This window comes from Lepisosteus oculatus, chromosome 7 (assembly GCF_040954835.1).
Source record: "Lepisosteus oculatus isolate fLepOcu1 chromosome 7, fLepOcu1.hap2, whole genome shotgun sequence".
In the NCBI taxonomy this organism is placed as follows: Eukaryota; Metazoa; Chordata; class Actinopteri; order Semionotiformes; family Lepisosteidae; genus Lepisosteus; species Lepisosteus oculatus.
In genome coordinates this window covers 44,934,105-44,960,175 of record NC_090702.1, presented here as the reverse complement: position 1 = coordinate 44,960,175, position 26,071 = coordinate 44,934,105, and the positions used below count along the sequence as shown (strand labels likewise).

Below are 26,071 nucleotides of genomic sequence, written 5' to 3'. Positions count from 1 at the left end.
AAAAATGTGGTCACATACCAGTCCGCCATGTGAGTTGCTTTCTCCCTGCAAAATAAACGTTTTGGTATGATACTCTACCTGTAAGGATATTTATTTAAAGCAGTATTTTCGATATTGTGGAAAAATAGCACTTACCTTTTCTCCTTTTTGGCCCTGAAAATATTAATGCAGAAAATTAGAGATTATTTACTATTTCAATAAAAGGTATACTGTATACTGTATGACTGAATACTGCATTACCTTCATGCACTGTGAAGGGCAAGGTCCTTGTGGTTTGGTCAGGACACCTAGTCCATTACTAGAATCTATAGGTGAAGGGCTGTCAGGTGATCCTTGGGGCATATCTGCATCTAACAGATCAGACTGTAGGAACAGGTTAGCAGGAACATATTAGATTCTTGTGTTGGATCTGGTGGTTTGTTTGCATTACAATAACTTACTGTATTATTACTGTACTGTATGTCACTACAGCACTTACTGTTCAGGGTCTGACTGGAATAAGATGATACTGAATAAAATACCTTTCTTAAAACTGATTGACTGCTGAATAATCTGAGTCTAAATCATCAAAAGCGTGCTGGTTATTCAAATATGGAAATTTGAGCAAAGGCTAAATAAACCAAGAACATAAGGAATCGAGACGTGACAGGCATAGACTTGTCACTGAGCCGTCTCAAGAGCCCAGAAAATGAGCTTTAGAAATACCGAACTGGATGGAATAATCCGTCCATCGCCTTTGTGAAAAAATGTCCTCCCTATTTTTAGTCCAGAAACTGATTTTGCTTTTAAGCCCTAATCTCATTAAGCCTCATACCTCTCTCTGTTGACTTGTTAGTAAGGCTTCACTGCAAAGATTTTCAATAAATTCCCTTTCGATGGAAGGGAAGTCATCGAAGGTCTGAGCAAAAAAAATGCTTTTGTAGCTTCCCGGCGAGACAATCTTCTTCAGTTCCTCGATGTCAGCGCTTGCGACTCCCACTGCCAGCACTTTAACACCTGAAATAAAAGTCATTCATTTCAGACACAGAACAAATAATAAATGTACATCCCATGTATAGGAAAGAAAATGGAGTAATGACTGACCAAGCACATGTGCAACTCTGGCCGTGGGACCAACGTCGTCTTGGGCTCTTCCATCGGTAACCAAGACAAGCACATGTGGCACATCGTGCCTCATTCCCACAGACTCCTGGAATATCTCCTTCAGTACAAAACCAATGCCACGACCTGTTAGAGGAGCAATCCTGTTATCCTGTGTTGCTTTTCCTGAAACCAAATCCATTTCCCTCCCCCGTGAGGCAGACCCTTTTTAGCGAAGGGGCTGGCCCTCTACCTGTTTTTGTGTTTCCTCCTCCATACCGCACTCCCCGCAATGCTCTCAGCAAAGAGTTCCGGTCCTTGAATTCATTCAGGCGAAACTCTATTCTGGGTTCGTCACTGTAGTGAACCACTGCGATCTGAAAGAAAAAAAATGCTGGATATCAATACAGAATTCCTAGTTGAGTGGTGTGAATAGAACGGAAGTGCGCTGCTGGGATTATATCGTGATTGATCACAAGCTCCCAGCATGCATTGCGCCACTCCCTGAATAGTGCATCATTCCACCAAGCCAAAAGACCAAGTCCTCCGTCTCAGCCGAGTTTTTCACTGTCTAGATTACAGAGGGGGGTGATATCACTCCCGTAACCGGTTCTTTGCGTGAACCTAGTTACAGAAGAAACATTACCACCTTCTAGCCAGATCTTGATAGCCCAACAAAAAGCCTGAGCCCAGTACTGGAATGGGAGACCACCGAGGAAAACCAGGGTACTGTTGCAAATAGTACTAGGGACCAGTAGGCGGTCCTACTGCTCCCTCAGGACAAGAATCTCCAAACCAATGACCCATTACTAGCTGTATATAAAGCTCCTATATGTAAAGTGTGTTGAGATCCTTTGGGATATAAAGTTCTATGTAAATGCAGGGAATTGTTATCATAATATCTTTATGACATGACATATCATAGTGTAAACTTCACACCTAAGGCTTTATTCATTATTTCCCAAAATGCTGTACCTAGTTTTATGAAGTTGTGCTACTCAACTGAGTTGCATAATATTAGCTGATAGACTTTCACTTGCCTGTGTTCCTTTTGGACCTATTATTGGGAAGTAGGTGGCGATTCTGAAGAGGAAATCTTTCAGTTTGACAAAATTATTAGCACCAATGCTCCAGGACTCATCAATAAGGAAGACAATGTCAGCCTTAACTTTTCCACAGACTGAAAAGAAAATCAAAAAACACATCAGATAATAAACTCTCCTCACAGATATGAAAAAAAAACGTCCTAATCACTAGCAGACAAAGTAATGATGACAATATTTCATTAGGTCCTGAGCTATGACACATAATAGAGCAGTGAGGTGTGTCAGCCTGTGAGCTACAAAAGACGAAAGGTGAATTCTGCGCTGAAAAGATATGGTAAACGCACAATGTTTCTGTTGTGGAGCTTTCGTCGGGTGTGTAAAGAAAAGAGGGTGAGGTGGGGAGGGAAGAAAAAGAGATTTTAAGTTGTTTGCTGAAATGTATGAAGAGTCATATTGAGACATTCTCTTTTTCGAAGCACCAGGACTTGTGTAATCACTGTTACTGTGAATACAAGAATATTGAACTATCAAACATAGTTCTTTGAGTACATTTGTGTGAGCTTCTTTCTAAGAAAACACAGAGCATATGATTGTTTTTTTATTTGAAATCTGTGAACCCTGAATAGCTTTCAGCATGGCGCTGTGTATGAAACCTTATTTGTGTTATAAAATGTATAACAGCTTGGGGATTAAAATAAACCAAATGCAACCGAATATATTTATTGTTATCTGGTTTGAATCATCAGTTTGCCGTCTAAAATATGTGCAGTAACACCATACTTGGCCCAGAGCGCAGAGTTGATGCTGTAGTGATGGTTGTGGTGGCTGGAGGTTCTATAGTTGCAGGGGCAGCAGTAGTTGTCATCGTGGTTGTTGTGGTGGGGGTAGCTGATGTTGTCAGAGTCGTTGTGGATTTAGTTGTCTTCACAGTAGGAGTTCGGGTATTCCTTCCTGCAGCCTGAGCCCTGGTGTTGGCCTGTTGAGGTGTCGGAATTAATGCTGGAGTGGAAGTTGCCTCTGTAGTTGACAAAGTCACAGCAGACGCACTCGTTTTGGCTTTTCCCACTGTAATTAACGAAAGAAACCAAACATTGTGCTTTCAAATAAGACAAAATCTTCTTCTGCAAGAAAAAAACAAATTGTGCCAATTGGTAATAATGTAAAAGAACAAGTAAAAGGTTTATTCCATGCTGAAAAGATAAGAAAGGAAACAACGTTTTGGCTGTGGAGCCTTCTTTCCAAAACGAGGTGTTTTCTTTATTCTCTTTTCAGCATGGAATAAACATTTTACTTGTTCCTTTGCAGCCCAAACAAGCTGACAGAGCTAGCTACTTGAGCTTGTTAATAACGTACAGTACAGTACATGTAAAGAATGTATATTCCAGGGTCTTTTGTTTTTTTTCCTGATAAACTATTTTACTCATGACATGACATGAGATGTGAACGTTAGACAATTTATAAACTCAAGGAATTCTAAGATTAATTACATAATAAATGGATGTTAAATATTTAAGGTAATATTAATCCCCTAAGAAGCTGTTTCTTACGAATTCTTTCATTTATTGATGTCACAGGTCCTTCAACTTCTCCATAGAGTGGTCGTATTGTAAAAATATATGTCCTGCCATACAACAGATTTGTGATTTTAAAGGAAGTAAAAACAGGTCCCAGGATTTCAGTTGTGGTTTTCAAATCTGTGAAAAAGAAAGAAAGGTACTGTAAATGTGTTTAGTATCACATGCTCTGAGCACTTCTTCCACAACTACAGGCACAGGAGCGCAATAACGTATTTCTAAAATATACAAAATATAATTAGGCAAAATTAATTTGTTAACCCAAATCATAAAATGAAAATACCAAATGTTTTTTTGTGTGTGTACAAATATTTTGTGTTTTGACTGATTAAGCTCAAGACTAATAGCACACTTCAAGAGGTATCTGTTCAATATAAATCCTACCAGAAGATTTACAAAATACTGACTAGGTGTGAAAAAAATGAGATATGTGTGTTTTCTGAACTTAATTATGACAACTTTGACTTTGCTCAATGCAATGCTCTTAAGATCGCTGTGTAATGATCTTAGAGTTTTTAACGAAAAAACATTATCCAATCCACCGTACATTCTGAGGAATTATTGGGGAATATTACAACATTCTGGGTAATGTCATAAAGTGACAGGCAGAAGGAAATTAAGATTTTAAATTTAAAACAACAGATTTTACAGGAGCCTGAAACAAGTATTCAAAATCCTCGAAGGTGTTAACAAAGTCAACTCAGCAGATTTCTTCAGAATTGACAGTGAACCAGAGTCAGAGGACACACGTACCAGACTATGTGAAAGTGCTTTAAAAACAAAAAAATCTGAACATGAGACTCTTCTTTACTCAAAGCATCGTGGGAGTATGGCACAAGCTACTCAGGTATGGTGTTCAAGAAATATCTGAATGACATCCTTGGATTAATTATGAACTAACTAGCAGACAGACTAAATGTTCCAAATGCCTTCATTTAGTTCGGAATCTTTCTCATGATCTTATGTTCAATCTGCAAACCTTTCTATTACTTGATGTTAATTGTTTTTGTTTCATCAGGGGTATGATTAAATTGGGATAGCACTGTACCTACGTGTCTTTGTATTTTAAACAGTATAAATGCTAGATTCAAATCCCTGGAAAACAAAGATTTACTGTATGAATATAAAATTTATTTCAGATCAGCTTGACTTTTGTTTTTGGGAATTATGAACACTACCCATAAAGATTATATCTTCTTAATTTTATTATTCATAAAATGTTATTAATAATGTTTACCTGTCTATAGAAATTATACAATTTCAGATTTAGACTCTATACTCTTCTAAAATATTTTTTTACAAATCCATTACAAGTGTTTTTCATTAATAAATCATGCTTAATTCCATTTTATCTACTTCTGAACTGAAGGTCAGCAAGATCAATAGAATTTGATTAATTCAGCATGAAAAGTGTATACTTTTGACATGTGCAGAATATAGAATTGTCTCAATTTCTAAGAAAGACTGCAATCTAATAGATCATTATGATCAGTGTCCCTGGTAAAAAGGCCCTTGAGTGTTTAGGTGATTCTTATTTTGCATGAGACAATTTTCAAACTGTGATAGCACAGGGAGTTGCTCAAAGAACACAAATCAAACGGCTGCCAAGTTTCCTCCTGGTGTGGCTAGCTTTTGCTCCTCTGGTCTGCTGGATACTTTCCCAGAGTCTTGGGTTAATTCTCAACCCACACTGCCAGAAGCTTAACTTCAGTTCAGCATGTGGCTTTTCACATGACATAGCCAGGTAAGGTGTTCCATGTCTTGGCACAAGATTTACTGGCATCTTTCTCTGTAAGCAGGCATTTTTTCCCTGCACAGTTCAATTTCTGAGGTAACGCGTAACTTGAATGGTATTTTCAGTGAGGGGCATCGACTTCTATATAGGCAACTGAGATTATGGCACAAACCATTTAATGTTTCTCAGAACTGAGAGGCTCTTTTTTTTTTCCTGGTCATTTGTGAGTTCATTGAATTAATGCTGTTTTTAGATCAAGGTGCAACATTTTTGTTTTGTTGTGGCACTTGGTGCCATGCTTACTTGCAAGGTACTGTATGTAACACGAGAGAGGTTTGATGCGGTAGTGAAATAAATCAAGGCTCTAGAAACTGAAGTCATAGTTGTGCTGACAAATACTGTATGTGAAGAAAATAAAATAAAAAACTGAGTGATTTTAAAGTTGCAAAATAATGATTCATCTGAGTTTTTGACAGAACCTGGTGTCCAATCACCTGAAATAGGCCTCCAAGTTATTATATACCCAGATACTCCAGCGACACTTGTCCAGTTCAACACAGTACTGTTGTCTGTGGTTTCAAGGGCTTTAAACTTTTTCACCTTAGGCAAGTCCACTAGAAATAAAAATAAACAAAACAATGAGAAAACAAAATAAATACATCCTAAAATTTTGAATCAGGGGGTAGAACAAGCATTTCCTCAGTATGTCTCAATTCAGAAAACTTAGTTCAAATGTCATTATAATTATTGATTACTGATAATTAAGGCTACTACTCTTAGATACAGTATACTGTAGCACAGACTGGTATCCAGTTACCAGTGAATACCTAGTCCAACTAATAGCTTGATTAATGGTAAAGGATTCATTTAGTTTGTGTATGGCAGGTCAGCTCAAAGGGGGCTGTGGTGGGGCTGCAGTTGGAGGTGACCTGCCAATAGAGGCCACTGTATGACCGATACCTGTAAATAGCCAAACTAGGGGTGATTTACTTAATTATTTGATAATTGGTAAAGGGTGAGAGATCCTTCCATGAGTACAATTGGGCTTTTGTTTGGTCTACTATATAAAGAATGTGTATGGGAGTGGTGGTAGTTGGAGTTTTTGAGGGCTGTTTTGTTGTGGTGTCTGAAAAGACAAGCATTATAAAGCATCCCTTTGTGGTTGCAGTGGGTTTTGGTTCTGTACATGCAAACCCTTGCAACTACCCTAAGGGTAAAGTCTGTCAAGCTAAAGTGCGTTACCAAGGTTTTGGGGGTACATACAAAGGCAGAAATGTTGGCAGGAAGCTACTGTTTAAAGAAGATTTTTATTTTCTGATTCATTCTTAAATCAGGCATCTGCCAGTAGATCTTCTTTGTGAGGTATTCATATAGAACCAATGTTCTGTGAGAAAATATATAAATCTTTGAGTGTAAACAATTGGTTTTGCATTAAAGACTGGTCTGAAAGAATTTGTCATGGTTAATTCACATTGAATTCCTTAAATGTTTTGTAAACTAGTGATTTGGTACACAGCTGGTAGGTTACTAAGCTATCTACCAATGTTATTCAAACTGATCATTAAAAAAAAGTTCCTATTTTCCTATCTCCAGTGCTACGATCAATCCTACATCCACTGGCTAGACTCACGTGTCCTGGCTGTGAGGAGAACAGGGCTTCCTTCCTGCTGTCCAACCACTGGAGAGACTTGAATCTTGTAGGCAGAACTTTCCTGCAGCCCCGCAATTGTAAAAAATGTTGCAGACATGGAAACAAGTTTGCTCTTTTCAGGACCACCTAATGAGAAACAGTGTGCATTTCTGTGATGGAATGCTTTGTACAACAAAATACTGTACACATTCAATCTTCCCATCTAGGGTTTTTAGTCTTCCAAATGAGTGTTAAAGTATACAGCATTTATATGCATCTCATACTTAAACTCGATAAGTCCATTATGCATTTAGATTTGCAATAGCTTCATCACTGAAACTCATGAGTCTGTTTCTCACAAGAGCAAATGAGATGTTTCTCACAAGAGAAAATACAACTTAACCCCATATTAACCCGAATAATTTTCTATTAGGTGTTGAAATGAAGCCATGTTGTGTGTAACCACATGGTCATGGTAGATAGAAATTGAAACCCAATAACATGCTATTTTTTACATGTACACGTTTTTCCAGCTCATTTAAGAATTTAAGATAAAGTAAAGTATATTGTCTTCTTAAACCTTGTTTTTTTCTATTTTTAATTTAGAAATATATAAAATATATAAAATTAATATATAAAAAATAAACAAATTCACCAATACCTATAAGGTACACATAAACCTGTAGATTGCGAAGAACCTGTAGCTATTAGCCAAAATGTAACCTCCGTTGTGATAAATGACAACTGCGACTGTATTAAATCCTTGAATATCACTTATAAAGTGCACAGAAGCCAAATTATCAAAAATTAAGAGACAATTCAGATAACAATAATACAACTTGAATTATAAACGTACCATTGAAGGGAACCCAGGAGATTTTGTAGCCAGACACTCCAGGAGTTCTTTTCCAGGACAGCTTGAAGCTCTTAACCCCAATATCCACCACTTTCACATCTTTCACAGATTGAATCAACTCAGAGTCTGTCATAGAGGCTGTGTGTAAAACATTTTTAAACAAAGTTATTTCCAATTAAACATTTGTTGAAAAAGCTGCTGCTTTAAGTACCGTATATAAAAAATAGAACATATTGACTGTTTGCCATACTATATGCTTGGTTCAACTTAGATTTATTGAAAATTATTTCAGGTAATAAATCTTTGAGGGAAAAAAAGGTATGAGTTAATATTTAATCAAAAAACTCCTTAGACTATTTCCTTGTCAGCCATACTGTATGTCAATGTGTTATATAAGTGCATAAGCACCAATAAAACTGAAGTTGCACTGCTCAAAACCGTGTTCCTTTGTGTGCTAATTATGTACTGTACTATACATTTTTAAGCTGATGTTGTGCTCATCGTTTCAAATCCCATACTTAAACCCAACTAAAGAACGGTGCTTTCAACAGTCGATAAATGATGATAATAGTAATACGGTAATAGTTTGTATCACTCATTGTGTGAAAGCTGTGGTTAAAAACGTTTGTACAGCTGCAGTGAATGTTAAAGAAGGAAGCACAAACTACTACACTGTCAATCAAGCACTAAAATCAGACATTTGCTAAAACAAAAGGGGTAACCTCTTCTGTTCTAGTTCCTTTGTTGAAATATTCTCCCACAGACTGATATAGACTTGTTTTTCTAATGAAGGGTAGAATGTGAAGAAAAAATACTATACTATACCATAGTCATTAACTTGGACCACAGTTACTAAAAAAGGACTTTCTCCATCACATTATTTACATATTATACTTATGAATGGGCCAGCAGCCATATCACCCTGCAGCTCCGAACTGGCTACCCACTGAAGCTAAGCAGGGTTGAGCCTGGTCAGTACCTGGATGGGAGACCTCCTGGGAAGCTATGTTTGCTGCTGGATGTGGTGATAGTGGGACCAGTGGGGGGTGCACACCCTGCGGTCTGTGTGGGTCTTAATGCCCCAGTATAGTGGCAGGGACACTATACTGTAGTGGGTGCTGTCTTTCGGATGAGACGTTAAACCGAGGTCCTGACTCTCAGTGATCATTAAAGATCCCTGGGCATTTCTTGATAACAGTAGGGAGTTATCCAAGTGTCTGGGCCAAATTTTCCCCCTTGGCCTTTACCGTGGCCTCCAAAATTGACCCCATGTATGATTGACTTGCGATGGACTGCCGCCTCGTCCAGGGTGAATCTTGCGCTCGTTGTTTGCCAGGTAGGCTCCGACTTCCCGCGACACCATATGGTATAAAGTGGTTTGGCAAATGACATGACATGAATGGTTCAGTCTACTTTATTCTACAAAGTTGAGAACCTACAGTATTGTGAGTGAAGACCTTCTGTTGAATAGATACTGACCTGTGTGCTGTGAAAGAGTTATTTCAGGTCCCTCTGTATTGCCATACACAGCATGGATACTGATAGTATAGATAGCCTCGGGAATCAGCCCATCAATACGGTAGTGCAGGACATTGCGCTCCAAGTACTGGCTCTGAGTGGTGCTGCTGTCTGTGCCCAGAGGTAGATTATCTTGTTAATTCCTTGTGTGTGGGCACGGAATGCAGCAATAGGGTGGTTTTACAAGATAGACCATAAAGATTCTTTTTACATAAAGAAATGTCTTTCAAAGTTGTTTTGATTGTCCTATTCTTTAAATTATTTACCTTTTTAGAAATAAATTATTTTAAGGATTTAAAATAGCACGAATGTTTCAAAATACTGTATAATTTCATAAACTATACTATAAATACAGTAGATAGTAGTTACTCTATCAGACCCCTGTCCTCATAATGTAATTTGCATGCATTTACATCATAGCTTTATGGATGCAAAGTTGAGTGCACTACAGAATGTAACATTTATAAAATAGAAAGCAAAAAACATTCAAATGAATTTTTAATGAAATTTCATTTTAAATTGTGAAATGGAATTATTAAATACTGTACATACTTTATATTGTATTGTATTGCTGTAACTACATGTAGTGAACACTTTTACTTCATAAACTCTCTTCACATTGCACTCTTTATTCTAAACACTTAGGTGTTTAAATCCCCATATTATATTGTATATTGCTGATATATAATTGAACTCTACCAGTTTTAGAACAATGGACTTTGACTAGGAAAGCTTCTATGATACAATTCAAGACCAAGCATACTCCTGGCAGTTGCCTTTTAATGAAGTTAAGTGCAGGGTGCTGCATTGTTGCATTGTATCCCAATCTTACTTATGAAAAAGACCTCAAGGTAACACATTGTCTACATCTTCCAGACAATGTGGAGAAGGAATAGAAAAAGCAAACAATTATGCATCACTCAAGGCCTGCTGGAGGTAATAACACATAAGGTTGATATCGTGGCTTTGGATATAGTGTGGAAAAACTGGATAACTGTGTTTTGGAGTGCAAGGGGATGATACTTTAATATGAACTGTGTGCGTAAATAAACATACTAAACTGAGGTTGCATTTACCTTTGCCAGCAGTCCATGTTACTTTATATTCTGTGGCTCCGACAATAGGACTCCACTCCACAGTAATAGAAGTGCTTGTGTAGGATATAACCTTAAAGTTGGAGACATAGCCCAGAGGTGCTGCAACAATAAGGTATAACATCATGAATGAGACAGCAATGTTTTTCCGAGTGACCTAAAATAAAAAGGAACTAGCTCTAGACATTTTGTTTTGTTAAAACGAAAAACTGTGTTGCACTCACATGTTCTGACGGTGGCTGTGATGCCCGGTCCCACAATGGACCCAAACAGCACGTAGAGTGAAAGGACATACTCAGTATCATGGACTAGATTCTTCAGCTGGTACACTGTGGTGGAACTGTTCAGCGCCAGCTGTCTTGGTCTGTCTTTGCCTAAGAACTCTGTCAGGACAATAACATTTATTTGCTGTCAATTACTGTCGAAGGATCCCTTAAACCGCCTCTGTTACGACCCCAAGGGTCTAGGGGCAAAGGGGTGTAACATTTAGGATGGTTTTGGATGCAGGTGGGTTTCTGGTGAGGGACTTGGGAAGCGTGACAACAAGTTTCAGTGCAAAAGTGATTTTAAAGTGAATGGTATGTTATTAGGACACAATAATACACAGGGAAAGGGAACTAGAGAGGAAAGAAAAGAAAATAAACAAAATGTAGCTGGCTAATGAAGTGAGGGAAAGCTAACCTAACTACCAAAACAAAACCCGAAACACTCAGTCTTCGGCATCTTCTAACGCCCTGGCTAACCTTCACTAACTACTCAAAAACCATAAGAGACAAAAGGCACTGACCACTCCTAACTAGCATCACTAATAAAAAGACCAACTATTTGTGCAGAATGTACCTGACAATCTAAACTAACCCTAGACACAAAGGTTCACACAAATACACAAGTGAACTACGAATACCAATAAGGGAAAACAAGAGTAGACAGAAGAAATAGGGTACAAAACAGCACAGAGATTGATATAATACGTCTGGACAAGGTAATGGCGAAATAAAGGATAAACACAAACAAACTAAAGTACAAGGAGACAAACACAAACCAACAAAAGCCGAAGCTATACAAAAACACACGCACACGAAGCGAAATTAACACAAATAGAGAAGCGAAGCCAAAACAAAACACAAGCAAAAGGAAACTGAGCTGAGCAGAACTGAAGTCAAGCAAAAGGCCCTTCATTCTGATAACCTCCAAGTCATATACTGAATAAGGTATATGCTGAATAAGCTGAGTTCTGATTGGTTGGGAGTTAATTGAAGATGACATAATACGGAAACAATGGTATAATGATGGTCCAATGGTGGAGGGAGAACAATCAAAGTCAGGAAGTGTGGAACATAGCAACAAAAACACACATGGACCACACACTGGGATGTAACAGCCTCTGTTTAATGTTAGTGTAATGTTTCAAATGCTCAATTTCTCTACCCAAATCAGGGCTGTTCTTCTAAACGTTACTGAGCAATTAAAGAGCAATGTTTTGGTTCAGCTATTATTTGGTCCGGCTTTGGGTTCATAAGAGGGCAAACAGGAACTAAGCTGAATTGCAATGGTTTTTTTTAAAATATCTATCCAGAAAGAAAGAGACAAAAGTTATCAAAAGATTATATTATCAAGTCATCAGTTTCTTTCAGATTGACTTAGCCACATCAATCAGAATTTGAACGAGCTAATATTTGAATCAAATCCTTTACACAGTTGACTGTTACGACTGCCTTCAAAGGACTTTTTTACCCTTGAAAGCTCTGGTGTGACATCAAAAGGAGAGGCAGTTCACTGCTGTCCTTGCAGCACTATTTTTGACTCAGTGAGTCATAGTTATTGTGGGCTGGCAGGAGGGAAAATCGTATCATACTGGTTATTTAGAGATGTGGATATCTCAGAAAATCCATCACATCTTTCAGTACTTCTTACTAGCAAAGGACGGAGATGTCCTCTCATTTCTTGTCTGTCAGACCAAGACGGTTGAAAATGTTCTTAACATCTTGGCACAATGGAAAGAAAACAGATCCCTAAACAGAAAACTGCCTGAAAACATCACTAAAGTGTAAAATTGCATTGTGTTAATCCTTTGCTTGAAAGCATCGATAATATATTACAGTATTACATACTGCATAAATTGTATTAAATTAGAAAACCGAGTAGAAGGTATACAAACCTTTAATTTCCTAGCATAATGATGACAGCTTTAGAAATGGAACACAACAAAACCAACAACAGAAAATGTCAAATGCATTTCTTATTTCAATTTATTAAACTTGAAGGGTTCATCTTTCACTATGCAAAAAAGCTGATTTTTGCTAAGTCAACAGAGAATGATACAGAAGTATTTCCTGGACAACATGGAGCAATGTAATCTCTTCTTATGTCACCTGCCTGTCAACACATGCCTCTGAAAAGGAAGTCACCGATGCTCAATGATAATAACAGTTGATATGAAGAAAGAAATCTATGACATCAATCACTGCTGGTTGTATGCTTTTCCTAAAAATAACTTTTTTCATGTGCTGTTTAGCTAACTTTATTCAGAATGGATGTGGACATTACCTGTAGTTGGGCCCCATGCCAGTCTGTAACCTGTTGCCCCCGGTACAGCATTCCAGGATATCAAGGCACTATTTGTACTGACTGCAGAAGCTTTTACATTCTGTACTGCACTGCTTTCCACTAAAACAATACAAACCAAAAAAGTTACATTACTAGTAAACAGTAACCTTTCTTGTGTACTAAACAAAATACATGATTCCTACAAGTCATGTTTTCTTTGTGATTAGGCTTTCAAACAAGATATAATGCATTGATTTTATAGTCTTTGTACACAAATGCTGAATCCTCAAAAGCCATTCTATACCACAAAGACCAGCTTTGGGTTCATACATTTGGGTTCATACAATTAAGTTTCACGTTTCATGCATTTTTAATTGGAAGAGTTTGGTGGCAATTTAATGAAAATTAAATTAAATCAGAGATTCTGTCCACACAATGGACGATAATGCAGCTGTGGTTCTCATCTGTTCTTTGCAAGCCCCAGTATTTCCTGTTTAAAATGTCTAAAGCTCAGTGAGAGCTGGTCATCTGTCACAGAACAATTTGTCTGTCACGTACTGTACTTTAGTCTGTGACAAATCATCCCTTTTCCCCCTGAGCTTGCAAAACAAATACATTTTGAATTAAATATTTTTTTATTGGATAATATTGTATGCAATTCACCACGCCACACAATAATATATTGAGAGGCATTCAAAACGCACCACATACAGTACAGTACTATTGGTTCCAATATGCATTTCTTGTGCTTCTAATGTCTCTCATATAAAGAACCAAACACTAATAAAATAAGTTTACAAAGAATAAAAGAAAACTTGAAGGAAACAATTGTTCTCCTCTTTGACTATAAAGAGTCTGTTCTTTCAGGATTTGAAACCAGGCTGGCAACAATTCTTTTTTACTTCAAATAAATACAGTTAAGCTTCTAAGCGCATCAACTTCACTTATTTCCAACTTTCAAGGGAATGTGACTCATTCCTTGGGCTGACTCACACTTCCACTCAGAATACATTCCCATGGTCTCATACCGTACCTGTAGCTAAAGCCATATGTTGTGGAATAAAAGCATTAGAAATAACCAATTACAAAAACCTCTCTGCTTTACATGTGAAGAAGCAAAGGGAAAAAAAAAAGTTGGAATGAATTAATCAAAGGAAGTCAATGCACTTGTACTGTAGTTAAACTGCACTCGTCGTTTTATAAAGTTTTTTTTATACTCTACACCCATAGGTTTATTGTACTGTATTAGCAGTATTATGATTCCCATGATGAAATACTTTGATTTCAATACATAAGCAATGCAGGCAACTGCCAAGGGCATGCAATTTCGTGGCATGATATCTTTATTATCCTGCTGAAGATGCTAACTCTGTGCATTTCTACAGTGCTTTTTATCCAGAAGGATCCTAAAGTGCTTCACAGATGAGTGAGCATCTACTTCACCCACCACTGATGAGTAGCACCTGCCAATGCACCAGCAGCCCCGCTACATAGTTGATTACAATAATAAATCAATAGCTTCAGACAGCAGTGCAATCACAATTAATTCATCTACAGTTCAATGTGCAGTACAACCTTGTATTTCTGAATTTTGTGGGAAAGCAAATCGGTGCAAAGCTGGCTTTGATTTTGATTGGATAAAGGAAAAAATAGGATAGAACCCCAGGAATCCCCACCAGATAGAATGATCCAAGAAGCTGCATGTTTAACGTACACTGTTCAGAGTTTTATGTTGGGTAAATGGAGTAAAGTATACTGTATGTTTTACATCTGGCTTCTCTTGTAATTTGCATGAGAGTTTATGCTACCACAAGCAGTCATTTTATTCACATACTGTAACACATGAGTGACAAACACCTTTTGGGGCATACAGTACTCTTCAAATGTATTCATACCTTTGAAAAAAAAGAGGAACATGATAAAACATTATACAGAAAAATGAGTTACAGATTGGATGATGTGTCTCATTTAAAAAAAAAGTGTAATTTTGTTATATTTCTGTAATAACAGCATTGCACAGAGTGAAATCATATGTGTCATAAATTAATGAATTCCAGAAAACAAGGCGGTCATATTTATTCACACTTCAAACTAGGTAAAATTCAACAAAAACATTTATACCTTAACATTCTGAGTGTTAAGTAGGTAGCTGCATCAGCATGCATAGGCTGCAAAGGAACAGGTAGAGGCTGTGTTCAGGTTCAGGTGTCTTGTGAAGAGGGCTCCACAGCTGAAACCTTTCAGCGTGGAATGAAACCTTTACCTGTTCCATTACAGTATACAGTATACTGTAACACTATATAACTCTGTAGGTTTTCTGTTTCTCTGGGGTATGAAAGAAGGTAGCACGTAGAAAACATTCAGCAAGTAACATGCATCATCATGGCCCTAACTATCACTTTCTGAAGTGTCCATTTAAGAACTTTAAGGCTACTGGTATAATGGCAACCATGCTAGGAATAGAACACATTGATATCTGTGAAACAAATTGTGTTGGGAAGCAACTGAACAGTAAATCCAAAGGCAAAAGATCTACAGTATATACAAAGCAGGAACCTCAGTATACTACATGTAGAAAAATTGTCAACATGAATGTGGCATTCATACCTGAATTGCAAGAAATACTGCAAACTAAAAAGGTCTGTTTGTTACACCTGACAAACAGCATATGAATGACAAATGAAACAACAACATTTGTGATTGTAACTCAAGATGGAATACACAAATGGTAACCAAAAGTGTCTGAAGGATTAAGAACAATTCTACATGAAGGATTTTGCATTAAGTTCCCATCTGAAGTGCCACAGACTCATAGCACACTAAAGTTAGTGTAATCCCTGTCAGAGGAGGATTTACAAAACACTAACTACGGGGATGTGAATAAATGTGACCCTTGAGTTTTTTGGACTTAAATTAATTACAGTATTTATGATAAATACAACTTTTTATTATTACTGTATGCAATGCCATAAAGTCTTACTGTACTGTAACATTTTTAGGATTTCATAAGCAAGAAACACTATTCAATCAGTAATCTTTCTGTTATTTGACGTTTATTGTTCCTGTTTCTATTGCTGGGTATGAATAGATTTGGAGGACACGGCAAGTAATTTTCACACACCTGGGAGATACAATTGACCTTAACAGGGAACATGTTAAGAAGGACAATTCTTAAGTTTCAGCATTGTTTTTTTTTTCTTGTGGAGTTTAGGATACCCCTGGTATTCGGTATTGTGGTAATAATCCCAGCTAACACTGGTACTTTACAGCAGATGGTATCTGATGTTCAGCAACAAGAGAAATAAAATCGAAACATCCAGAATGGAAACAGATCTCTAACCCCAAGCTAATAAAACCTATGAAAGGCACCAGAAATGAACAGAAATGCTGATTACCAAGAAATTCTTTAAATAGGAAGTGAATTACAGTACAATGTACTTTGTATTGAAAAAGAAAACCCCTGTTTTAAAAACACATTTGCATCAAAAATACAGTAAAGGTATATCATCTTACATTAACTGTCTAAGGAAATGGTTTTGACTTACATGTTTTAGCTTTTGCTGTGGTGACAGGTCCTTCAATGTCCACAAAGATGGGGTTGATTGTGACAGTGTACTCTGTCCCTGGTTGAAGCCCCTGGATCATGTAGAAGGTGTAGGTTTCACCCAGGTTAACATTCTCTATATATCCCTCTACAAGTTGAAAACATAACATTAAATAGTTAAATGATATTGCTGTACTTAACTAACATTGAATGGTTTGGGGGGGGGGGTTATTTCTAGAGAACAAAACAAAATGTATTACAGATGTGTGATGTTTGAGCCTGATTTTTCATGTGGGCAAGCCGTGGGCAAATGACTTGTCTATGTAAGTGTATTTCCACTGTAAATGTGAATGCTTCTTAGCCTATCCATGTATAAATGGCTTGTGCCATGAAAATAGTCCCTACCAAAACATACAATGATAAGTTTGATTGATCCAGTTAGCAAATCTCAAATATCAGTAGCAAATATGGAGAGTGGAAGAACATACAACATAGAAACATAGAAACCATATGGGAATAATGAGATGAAAAGGGGTGGACTGCGCCCAAACTGGGCAATGATTTGGACAGTCTCATTTCATCCTCTATATATCTCATTCATCAGCTTAATCATTTTAAATTAATACATAGAAAGTATGCCACACCATACAAACGGTTCATAACAGGACTAAGTACAGGCCCAATATGTACATGATGTTAAACCAACTCTGTAGGCACTCTGTTTCACATGTGTTGGGTCTGTCCCATTATCCACAACCTCTGGACTCACGTCTGTACTATGCTGGGCAAATAAATTGACATGTATTTCGAACCAGATCCTTGCCTGTGCTTGTTGAATAATGATAACTTGGTTACCTTTCCTTTAAATCAGAGAAGACTGCTTTTTGCTGGTTTCATAGCAGTGAGAAAAAACAATTCTACTGATCTGGATAAACCTAGACATTGTACCAGATAATTAATGGATACTCACATTTCAGCATAATGTGAATTCAAAATGTATAAGTTAGAATTAATAAAGTAAATCCTAAAACGATCAAATCTGGAGAAGGGATTTCCACAACTATTAGAAATATGCTTGTTTCTTAAAATAGTAAATACACATAAAGTGTATCCCATATTGAAGTGTACTTAACTAATGTTACATGAAGTAGTTCACGTAGGTAGCTGTGTCAGCTAATTCGGGTGCGAAGAAGGCTCCACAGCCAAAATGTTGTGTTTCCTTTCTTCTCTTTTCAGCATGGAATAAACATTTACTTGTTCTAATGTTACATTAGCTTTGGACAACAATTACTGTATATGACTGTATTGACACTGTAATGTTGATGTTTGGTTTCTGTTTCTTAATTTACTGTATGTTTGAAAATTCAAATGAACAAAAAATAACAAATGGATAATAAAAATATGCTTAAAAACACCTATAACATGAAAGAAAATCACATTGTGGGGAGCAGGTGACAGTTTCTATTTGCGATATACAGTATAAAGGTACCTGAGGAGGACCAGGTAAGTCGATATCCTGAAGCACCTTTGACTGGTGACCATCTGGCCTGTATAGTATCTGTGGTGGCGTTCTGCAGGGTTAGGCTCTTCACAGGAACTAACTTCACTTTTCCAAAAATGATACACAAAACAAAGATAGCCGATTAAACCTTCTGTAGGTGAAACAACTTTGTGAGCAAGATTTATTATTCAGGAGGACCCTATCCCAGGCAACCAAAAAATTCTTTATTGTATTCTGACACCCTGTGGACAAACCTGGGAACAGTTGACTCTCGATGTGCATTTAAGGAGGAAAATTTGAAAGCAAGAAGAAGCAAGAAGCTGTTGACTGTGATACAGTACACATCACCAGAGATAAAGGTTGTAATTGAAAACTTATTTAATCAATACCCATTAATAATACCCATTCATCTCTTATTAAACGTGTTCCTCCACCGACTTGGCTTGGTCTCACAACACTGTAGCCAGTCTGAAAAAGGCACAAGAGTACTTGCACTTTCTGCGGTGATTAAAGAAAAGCTGTATGAACAGCTATCCATGAACTTCTACTACAGCACCATGGAAAGTGTCCACACAAGTGGTTTCACAGTATACAGGAATACTATCATGCATGCCAAAGATGCACTACAAAGGGGTGTGGACTATAGGATGTGATTTACCATCAATCAGTGAGATTCATTCCATCCAGCATATTTATTATGCTGGTTGTTACTGTTATTACAGTATTTACTGTTTTGTAATGTACAGTCTACAATGTGTGGTGTTTTCTGTCGTACTGTGTTGCCTGCTGTACTGTCCAGGAGGCCAGGAGGCCTCCTGGCCAGGAGGCCAGTCCAATGTACTGTACACTATACACACACATGGGGACAATACCGAGACACCAATTAACCAAGACAGCATGTCTTTGAGGGGTGAGAGGTACTTGGAGATTGCCAATGTGGACACAGGGAGAATATTCAAACTCCACTCAGCAGGCTCTGTAGGCTGGATTCAATCCCAGGGAAGCATTTTAAACTCTAAAGTATTCACACCACTTAAATCAAGCCATTTTAAAACACAGACACTTGCTCACATAACCACTTACTGAAGTCAGCTGTTCCTGTCCCTGCTTATATAATGTCCGCATATTGTTTCTTATTCCATGTTTACATCTTTCTTAATTCTTTAAAAAATGCAAGCGGTACAGTGCAGCATATAAAAGGTTACTATGTCTAAAAGAAAAGATTAGATCAAGACCATCTATATTTTAATATTCAAGTGTCTGCTGACTGTCAGATTACCAGTAATATAAACAGCCAATACATTCATTCCACTGTAGCTGAGAGCTACACTAATTCCATCACCGGCTCTTGATTCAAGTAAGGAGACTTACATGTTCTGCCAGTCGCAGATACTGGATCACTTGTGCCCTCAGGGTAAATAGCATAAATACTGATAGTGTATTTCATGTCTTCCTCTAGACTGTCAATGACATGGGATGAAACATCTCCACTAAGCTCCTGCTCATATGTCAGTCCGGGCCGGTTGGCTGAAACGATTAAGACATCAACAAACACCAGAACAAACTCAGTTTTTATGCATTTTGTTTGCGGATTAAGTGTTCTAATACAGTATATACAGTAGAATACACAACACACAGTATCTGTTGAGCATAGTCCCTTAAGAAAAGCACACACAGATAAAGCTTGCATGAGAAAGTGGCTTTGTTCTAGCACAGGGTTCATAAATACTGTATGTACTGTATATGTCTGTATATATATTTATCTTAGAATATTTATAGATATCAGATAATGGTATAAGCGCACCTTAGTATCACCCAGAGGGTTTTTCCTTTTACTATGAGAGTGTATTTAGGCAGTATGTTAGTCCATCAATTTAACTGCTGAGCACAGTGGTGGCCAACGGACCCACATAATCTAGTAGAACTACTTTAGACTAATTTCTTCTTGATCAATAGTTCATGTCAATAAGGGTCCAAACATCTGAAACACAAGCAGGAAGGAAGCTGTATTTTGTGAACAATTTGTAAAAAACTGACATTCCTTGAACAGAACCATTGTTATTAAAATACACAAGAAACTCTTGCTTGCAATTGTAAGTAAACGATTAGCTGAACACTGGTTTCTGTGGTTTAAACAAAACCAGGCTAAGAATGTTTACTTAAAGCAAAATAGATTAGAAGTAATTTTCTTACCTCGAGGAATGAAGATTTTGTAGCCATTTAATCTTCCTAATGGTGGTGTCCATGCCAACCGCAGGCTAAAGAGCCCTTCTTCTATCACTCGGAAATTAGTTACCTGGGGCACTGGCGCTGAAACAAGTGAACAGATCACCATCAGCTTTACACAGGCCAGGAGAGATATTTGGTCCCCCTGTTATCACTGTGGCCATTTGAACCATATTGTACATACTTGTATTTGCTCTGACAATTGTCGAATCCCCTCTGCCACCTGCATAAACGGCGTGGACTGTGAATAAGTACTCTGTGGTGGGTTTGAGATCAGTCACAAGTGCAGTCCTCACATCACCCTTCAAATCAATCTACCAAAACGACAACAATCATGATTATCAGTCATCAGTTAATATAATAACATCACTTTATTAGCCCTATACCATTTCTCACATTAGGAATTCATCTTTTCACATACCCCAGCTTGCTTTCTATGAGACAGACACACAGAGAGGGAGAGAAGCTTGGGGTCAGAGCAGAGGGTTAGCCATTGTACAGCACCCCTGGAGCAGTTGGGGTTAAAGGCCTTGCTCAGGGGCCCAACGGAGTAGGATTTCTCTGCCAGCTGTGGGATTTGAACCGGCAACCTCCCAGCCACAGGCACAGATCCTTAGCCACAGAGCCACCGCTCCAACCATGCCATTACCATCTTAATTGGTACTTAATACTGATTGCTTTTAAAATTATTTACTTACATGCTTAAAGTCCAACTGCAATTTTAAGCCAATTGAATTTTAACACATACAGTAAGAGGTTTTTAAGCAAATGTGTTGTGGAGAGCACAAAACAAAGAAAGGCGCACATACTGTAACATACTGTACTTTTGTTTTCTTTCAAGAAATCATTGCATGATTGTTTTTTGTTCTACTCGATGGTGCTTGTGAATACACATGCGTGCATGTGAACACAAAACATCGTCTGTTTTGTATTTCTAAAAACAATAATAAACTGTTTACTTGAAAGGCGTACATTTGTCCTAAATTCCCAGACCCACGGTTTGAAATTGGAATCCCTTAGTGACTATAGTCAGTTTGCTGAAATGCTTCCAAGAGTAAATTTTCATTCTTAGCAACTGAACACTTAAATCTATTTAGCAACTTATTCACAGCCACTTTATACATTTATTGCTCTCAATTAAATTGTGCTTCAGAGGTAATTAACAAAAACTAATCTTAAAGCCTTCCTTAATTATGGTGGAAGGTGGCAGTACTTCTTTCTTGCTATGTTAATAAAGGCTCACACTACTTACACAAGAGGGTTAGCACCGCTGTAAACTCCACTTTAATTATTTTCCATTTTTTGAGAATTTTTGTGTTTCCCAATTTCTATTCATTGACAAGTTTTCACAATCAGAACAAAACAGCTCCCTCCCAATGCATTCTTGTACCAATGATCTAGGGTACCCCCTTAAACCCCTAGAATTAAGTCAAGACAGCTGTGATAGGTGCACCATGCAATAAAGAATTGACCACATCAGCACCAATAACCAGTAAGATTCCACGCCCAATAGACCCATTCCCACTCTCTCAAGAGGCCAAGATTAGAATGATTGTTTAGCGGGAGAATTAGGTAACAGCAAAGGGTATCCTTGTACAGAAAAGTGGACAAATAAGACAAAACCTTTTTCCAAAAACCTACCTGTGTCTGGAAACCCTTAAAACACATTTAAAAACGGCCGCTCATGAGCATGCCCAAGGAGCTAAGGAGACGTTTCAGATGGTACAGTAGCATCTATGAAGAGTTAAGTACACTCTGTGAACAAACTTTAAGTGAAAGAATGATCAGTGAATTCAATTATTAGGATTTTTGAATGCCATTTTTCTTCTCCCTAAAAATATGACCTATAAATATGGTGTTTCCACCTGTGACTCCCTATCCCAAAGAGTAACAGCTGCTAAAGGTTTGAATGAAGCATTTTAACAGAGTAATAGAAAGCAAAACTGCTATTGTTCTCTTTTGGCATGAATTAATCTTTTGGATATCAATGACAGGGATCCTTTTAAAGAAATGTATAACAAGAAGAGTAGCACTTGCACTTGTCTGAGTGTATGGTGTCACTGTATGTTAATTACAAGGTTGCATTCCCTGTCTGTTCCTTTATTTTCCTACTGGATGTTCTTTAACTGCCAGTCATTGGTGGTTAGGGAAAAAACAAGAACTCAAAAGCACTTTTTCATAGGTTAATTTATTTTGTTAATGGGATACATGTGCTAGGTTATCATTATTGCACATATACTACTGTGGCATTATCTGTTCAATATGTACCATAGCTATGGAGATTCATTTCATACAGTGACATCATATCAAATAAGTTCAGTTATCTCTCACATATGACTAAATAATACTACCCTTCCTGTGATACATAATGTATATGATTGCTGTTCTCAAAATACTTTTCACATTATCGGTGACTGGTACATTTAAAATCAAGGAAAAGGCTGGGGATCATGCTGTAATTAGTAGTTTATCAGCACATTCCTCCTTTTTTTTAGATTTATCTGACAGATTAAATCATAGTTGAAGGAGGGAAAGGAAGTCTGTGCTAACCTTATGAGAAGCCTCTGGTGTTGTGTTATGGGTTGATTTAAAACATGAACCAAGCAGTCAACCAGTGACTATTTCTCCAGTTTTGAGAAAACCCTGATACCCACTTGTTCCTCTTGCCCTGAAAGTGGCTGTCCACTGGCACTGAGAGCACTGATAGTCAGCTGATATCCGGTGACGTCTCCTGTAGCAGGGGTCCACGTCAGTCTCAGAGAGCTGTAACTCAGCTCATTGACAACCAGGTCTTTTGGCCCAATAACTTTGTCTTCCACTTCAGAAAAGAAAGAGTACACTTATCATCAAACAACCAAACAAGAAAAACATGTTGATGGGTACACAGCATGTTCTTCCAATGTATACCATTCATTGTTCACAAATCTGGTCTAAGTGTTTGAAAAAATTACACTTAATTGTCAGAGCATAATTGGTATCTTCTGTCATGCTGAGCTATTACTCTCCATTATCTTGACTACCCAGGCTACATCATAATTTCTGGTAAGACGTCGAATGTTGATGATTGTGAATACCCTGCTTGGTCTGCTTGATAGGTCGTGGAGGTTCTGAGGCTGTAAAGCAAACCCGCCGAGAGATTTTAGGCAAGAGACTGCTAAGACGATTGAAGTCCTCAGCAAACAGAAGATGCTCCTCAAAAGGTTCAGAGACTATTTTCTTCAGCTCTTTCTTGTCTGCCTCTTTAATTCCTGAAACAATAAAATAAACACACCCAAATGCCTCCTTAAATGATCCTAAAATAAGTCAGTCTGTCATTGCATATGAACATGGTGCTTTGCCCATTTTCTGAATAATAAAGTGGTTATGGAAAAGCAAGTAACAAAGAAAGGAATATGATTTTTTTGTATTTTCCACCACTACCACCGATCTGTTTATCACCCTCATAGGAAGCTCTTTGGTTTTGAATTCTGTGTCCAGGAAGGTACGTACTTAATGAATAGTTCAGGTGGGTAGCTGCATCAGCATGTGTAGGCTGCAAAGGAACAAGTGATAGGTTTATTCCATGCTGAAAAGAGAAGAAAGAAAGCACAATGTTTTGGCTGTGGAGCCTTCTTCAGGTGTAAGTTGTAAGTTTTCTTTCTTCTCTTTTTTAGCATGGAATAAACCTATTACTTGTTCCTAAGTGAATAGTGTTATTTTAAATGCTGTAAAGACATGCTTTAACACATTTTATGAAAATAAATATGTTGTAATATTTACAGCACCTTCTGGAAGCTGCCTTAAATAAAGGTGTCAGAAAAAACACAATTGTTAGGCAATTAATGAGTCAGCAATCATGCCCAAGTATGAAAGTATTTCAAATAGTTGATGAGAAATTATAACGATGAAGTGCTCTTTGTCTATTGTGTTGTACTTTTCCCCAACCAGAACTAGCATTAGAATCAGTTTAAGTTTTGAACCAGTTTAATAAACAAAATAGACATGCCAGTGTTATTCTGCTATGCTACATTTCCCCCACTTTTATTTAGCCCATTCAATAAAAACCAGGAGCTTTGGAAACAAACATACCCACTGCAAACACTGTAATTCCATTGTCTGGCAATGCCTTTGCTGGTTCCTCAATCAAATCTGTTGATTTATCATTGATTATTAAAATTACGATCTGCAAAAAAACAACAACGAAGGAAACATCATAATACAGATCTCAGCTATGCTACATTCACTTCTATTCACATCTAGAACATGCATTCTGCTATCACCAAACAATAGACTGAATATTCAGATTAATTGAAATTGGATTGACTATTATATATACAGTATTTCAAAGCAGGGTAACCCATTTTAAGTCTTAATGAACTGTACCAGGGGAATGCAACACGTTTTTAGAGTGTTGCATGTATTTTCAATTCAATCGGGTGGTAACAAAATGATACATTTAAAATTCTCTAAATTACTCAGATATCCCATTTAAACATACTGGACCATTTCAGAAGCTATTTATTGCATAGCGTGAGAATGTCCCAGTTAGATGCAGGGCACTGTACCTTTGGAGCATCATCTCTGATAATGGCAGAGCTGAACACTGAATCCACCAGGAACTCCAGAGCGGCTCCCGTTTTGGGGCTCCCACTTTCATATGGAAGATCACGCACCGCAGACAGCACTTCTTCGACAGTTGAGTAGTCAGTTAGGGCTATTCTCATTCTGGGAAAGAATTTCTTTAAGGATTAGTGAAATTCAATTTACTTCAGATGTTGAAATACGTAATCATTTAGTTATGCCAATGCTCCGCTCGGATGGGATTAACGTTTGTTTTATGCGGTTGTTTGTACTGCGTGGAATCCCATCCTTATCCGATCTCAGATCTTGATCTCAATTCCCGCAGCATTGTACTAATCAGATCGGGGTTGAACCTAAGCTCAGATCTGGTTCAAATTCTGATTTTATTTTCAGGCAGGATCATACCTTAAATATTACTTTTTTTTAGAGATGAGGAATTACGCTTGTCTTCTTGTCCTCACTACGCAGTTTGCGTCGTTAGTTGGGCATTTGTGTTCACTTACATACCTTGGGATGTCGCTGTAGACTGTGACACCAAAGCGGATGCCTTCTTCACCCAGTATGTTATCAGTGAAAGACTTGACGATTCCACTGATAAAATCCTTAATAAGCTGGAAATTGTCTGGTCCAACACCCCATGATTCATCCACCAGAAAAACGATGTCAGCTGTAACTGCCGTGCGGCAGGCTAGAAAAAGAAACATAAAAACCACATTATTTGGCATTCATTTGATATTGTATATGAACAATCAAAATTTTCCTTCCAAATTGCTTTAAATCATTATTAAACTATTGACTTCTGTGAGACATTGGACAAGTATATACTGTATCATGATAACTGACTAATGTTTCCATATTTTTACAATAGTTTCCCATGCTCAATCCATGTTATTTTGTACAAAAACAATTGCAAATAAGAACTCATTTAACCCATTTGGTAGTTATTACTATAGCTAATTGATTCAAGGATCTCATTCAGCCATTTCTAGAAAAAAGCCAGGGTTTCAACTTCAACAACATGAGTGGGTGTCTTGTTCATATCATTTCTACCCATGTCATCTGGTCCATGTTTTCACTGTTTATTATTAATAAATCTACTGGGCACACTTCACTTAAGACTTGGATAAGGACCTTTACAGTAATTTAGTCTTTTTTCCTTG

The 26,071-nt window shown here is 37.5% G+C and overlaps 1 protein-coding gene across 1 annotated transcript in view; it reads right to left on the bottom strand.

Annotated features, from left to right (window-relative positions):
• Positions 1-26,071, bottom strand: part of col7a1l (collagen type VII alpha 1-like) — a 154,376-nt gene that overhangs the window by 108,770 nt on the left and 19,535 nt on the right. The window contains exons 3-28 of the mRNA XM_069192546.1: positions 25,419-25,599; positions 24,896-25,055; positions 24,420-24,513; positions 23,426-23,599; positions 23,006-23,169; positions 20,536-20,665; positions 20,319-20,435; positions 19,497-19,652; positions 18,114-18,230; positions 16,626-16,772; positions 13,081-13,200; positions 10,758-10,916; positions 10,516-10,635; positions 9,401-9,550; positions 7,922-8,059; positions 7,066-7,212; positions 5,930-6,049; positions 3,674-3,820; positions 2,907-3,191; positions 2,121-2,260; positions 1,334-1,457; positions 1,084-1,227; positions 815-996; positions 241-363; positions 136-153; positions 19-45 (exon numbers count right to left, since the gene is read on the bottom strand). Coding sequence (XP_069048647.1) covers positions 19-45; positions 136-153; positions 241-363; positions 815-996; positions 1,084-1,227; positions 1,334-1,457; positions 2,121-2,260; positions 2,907-3,191; positions 3,674-3,820; positions 5,930-6,049; positions 7,066-7,212; positions 7,922-8,059; positions 9,401-9,550; positions 10,516-10,635; positions 10,758-10,916; positions 13,081-13,200; positions 16,626-16,772; positions 18,114-18,230; positions 19,497-19,652; positions 20,319-20,435; positions 20,536-20,665; positions 23,006-23,169; positions 23,426-23,599; positions 24,420-24,513; positions 24,896-25,055; positions 25,419-25,599 — 3,584 coding nt within the window. The remainder of the gene's footprint in view (positions 1-18; positions 46-135; positions 154-240; positions 364-814; positions 997-1,083; positions 1,228-1,333; positions 1,458-2,120; positions 2,261-2,906; positions 3,192-3,673; positions 3,821-5,929; positions 6,050-7,065; positions 7,213-7,921; positions 8,060-9,400; positions 9,551-10,515; positions 10,636-10,757; positions 10,917-13,080; positions 13,201-16,625; positions 16,773-18,113; positions 18,231-19,496; positions 19,653-20,318; positions 20,436-20,535; positions 20,666-23,005; positions 23,170-23,425; positions 23,600-24,419; positions 24,514-24,895; positions 25,056-25,418; positions 25,600-26,071) is intronic.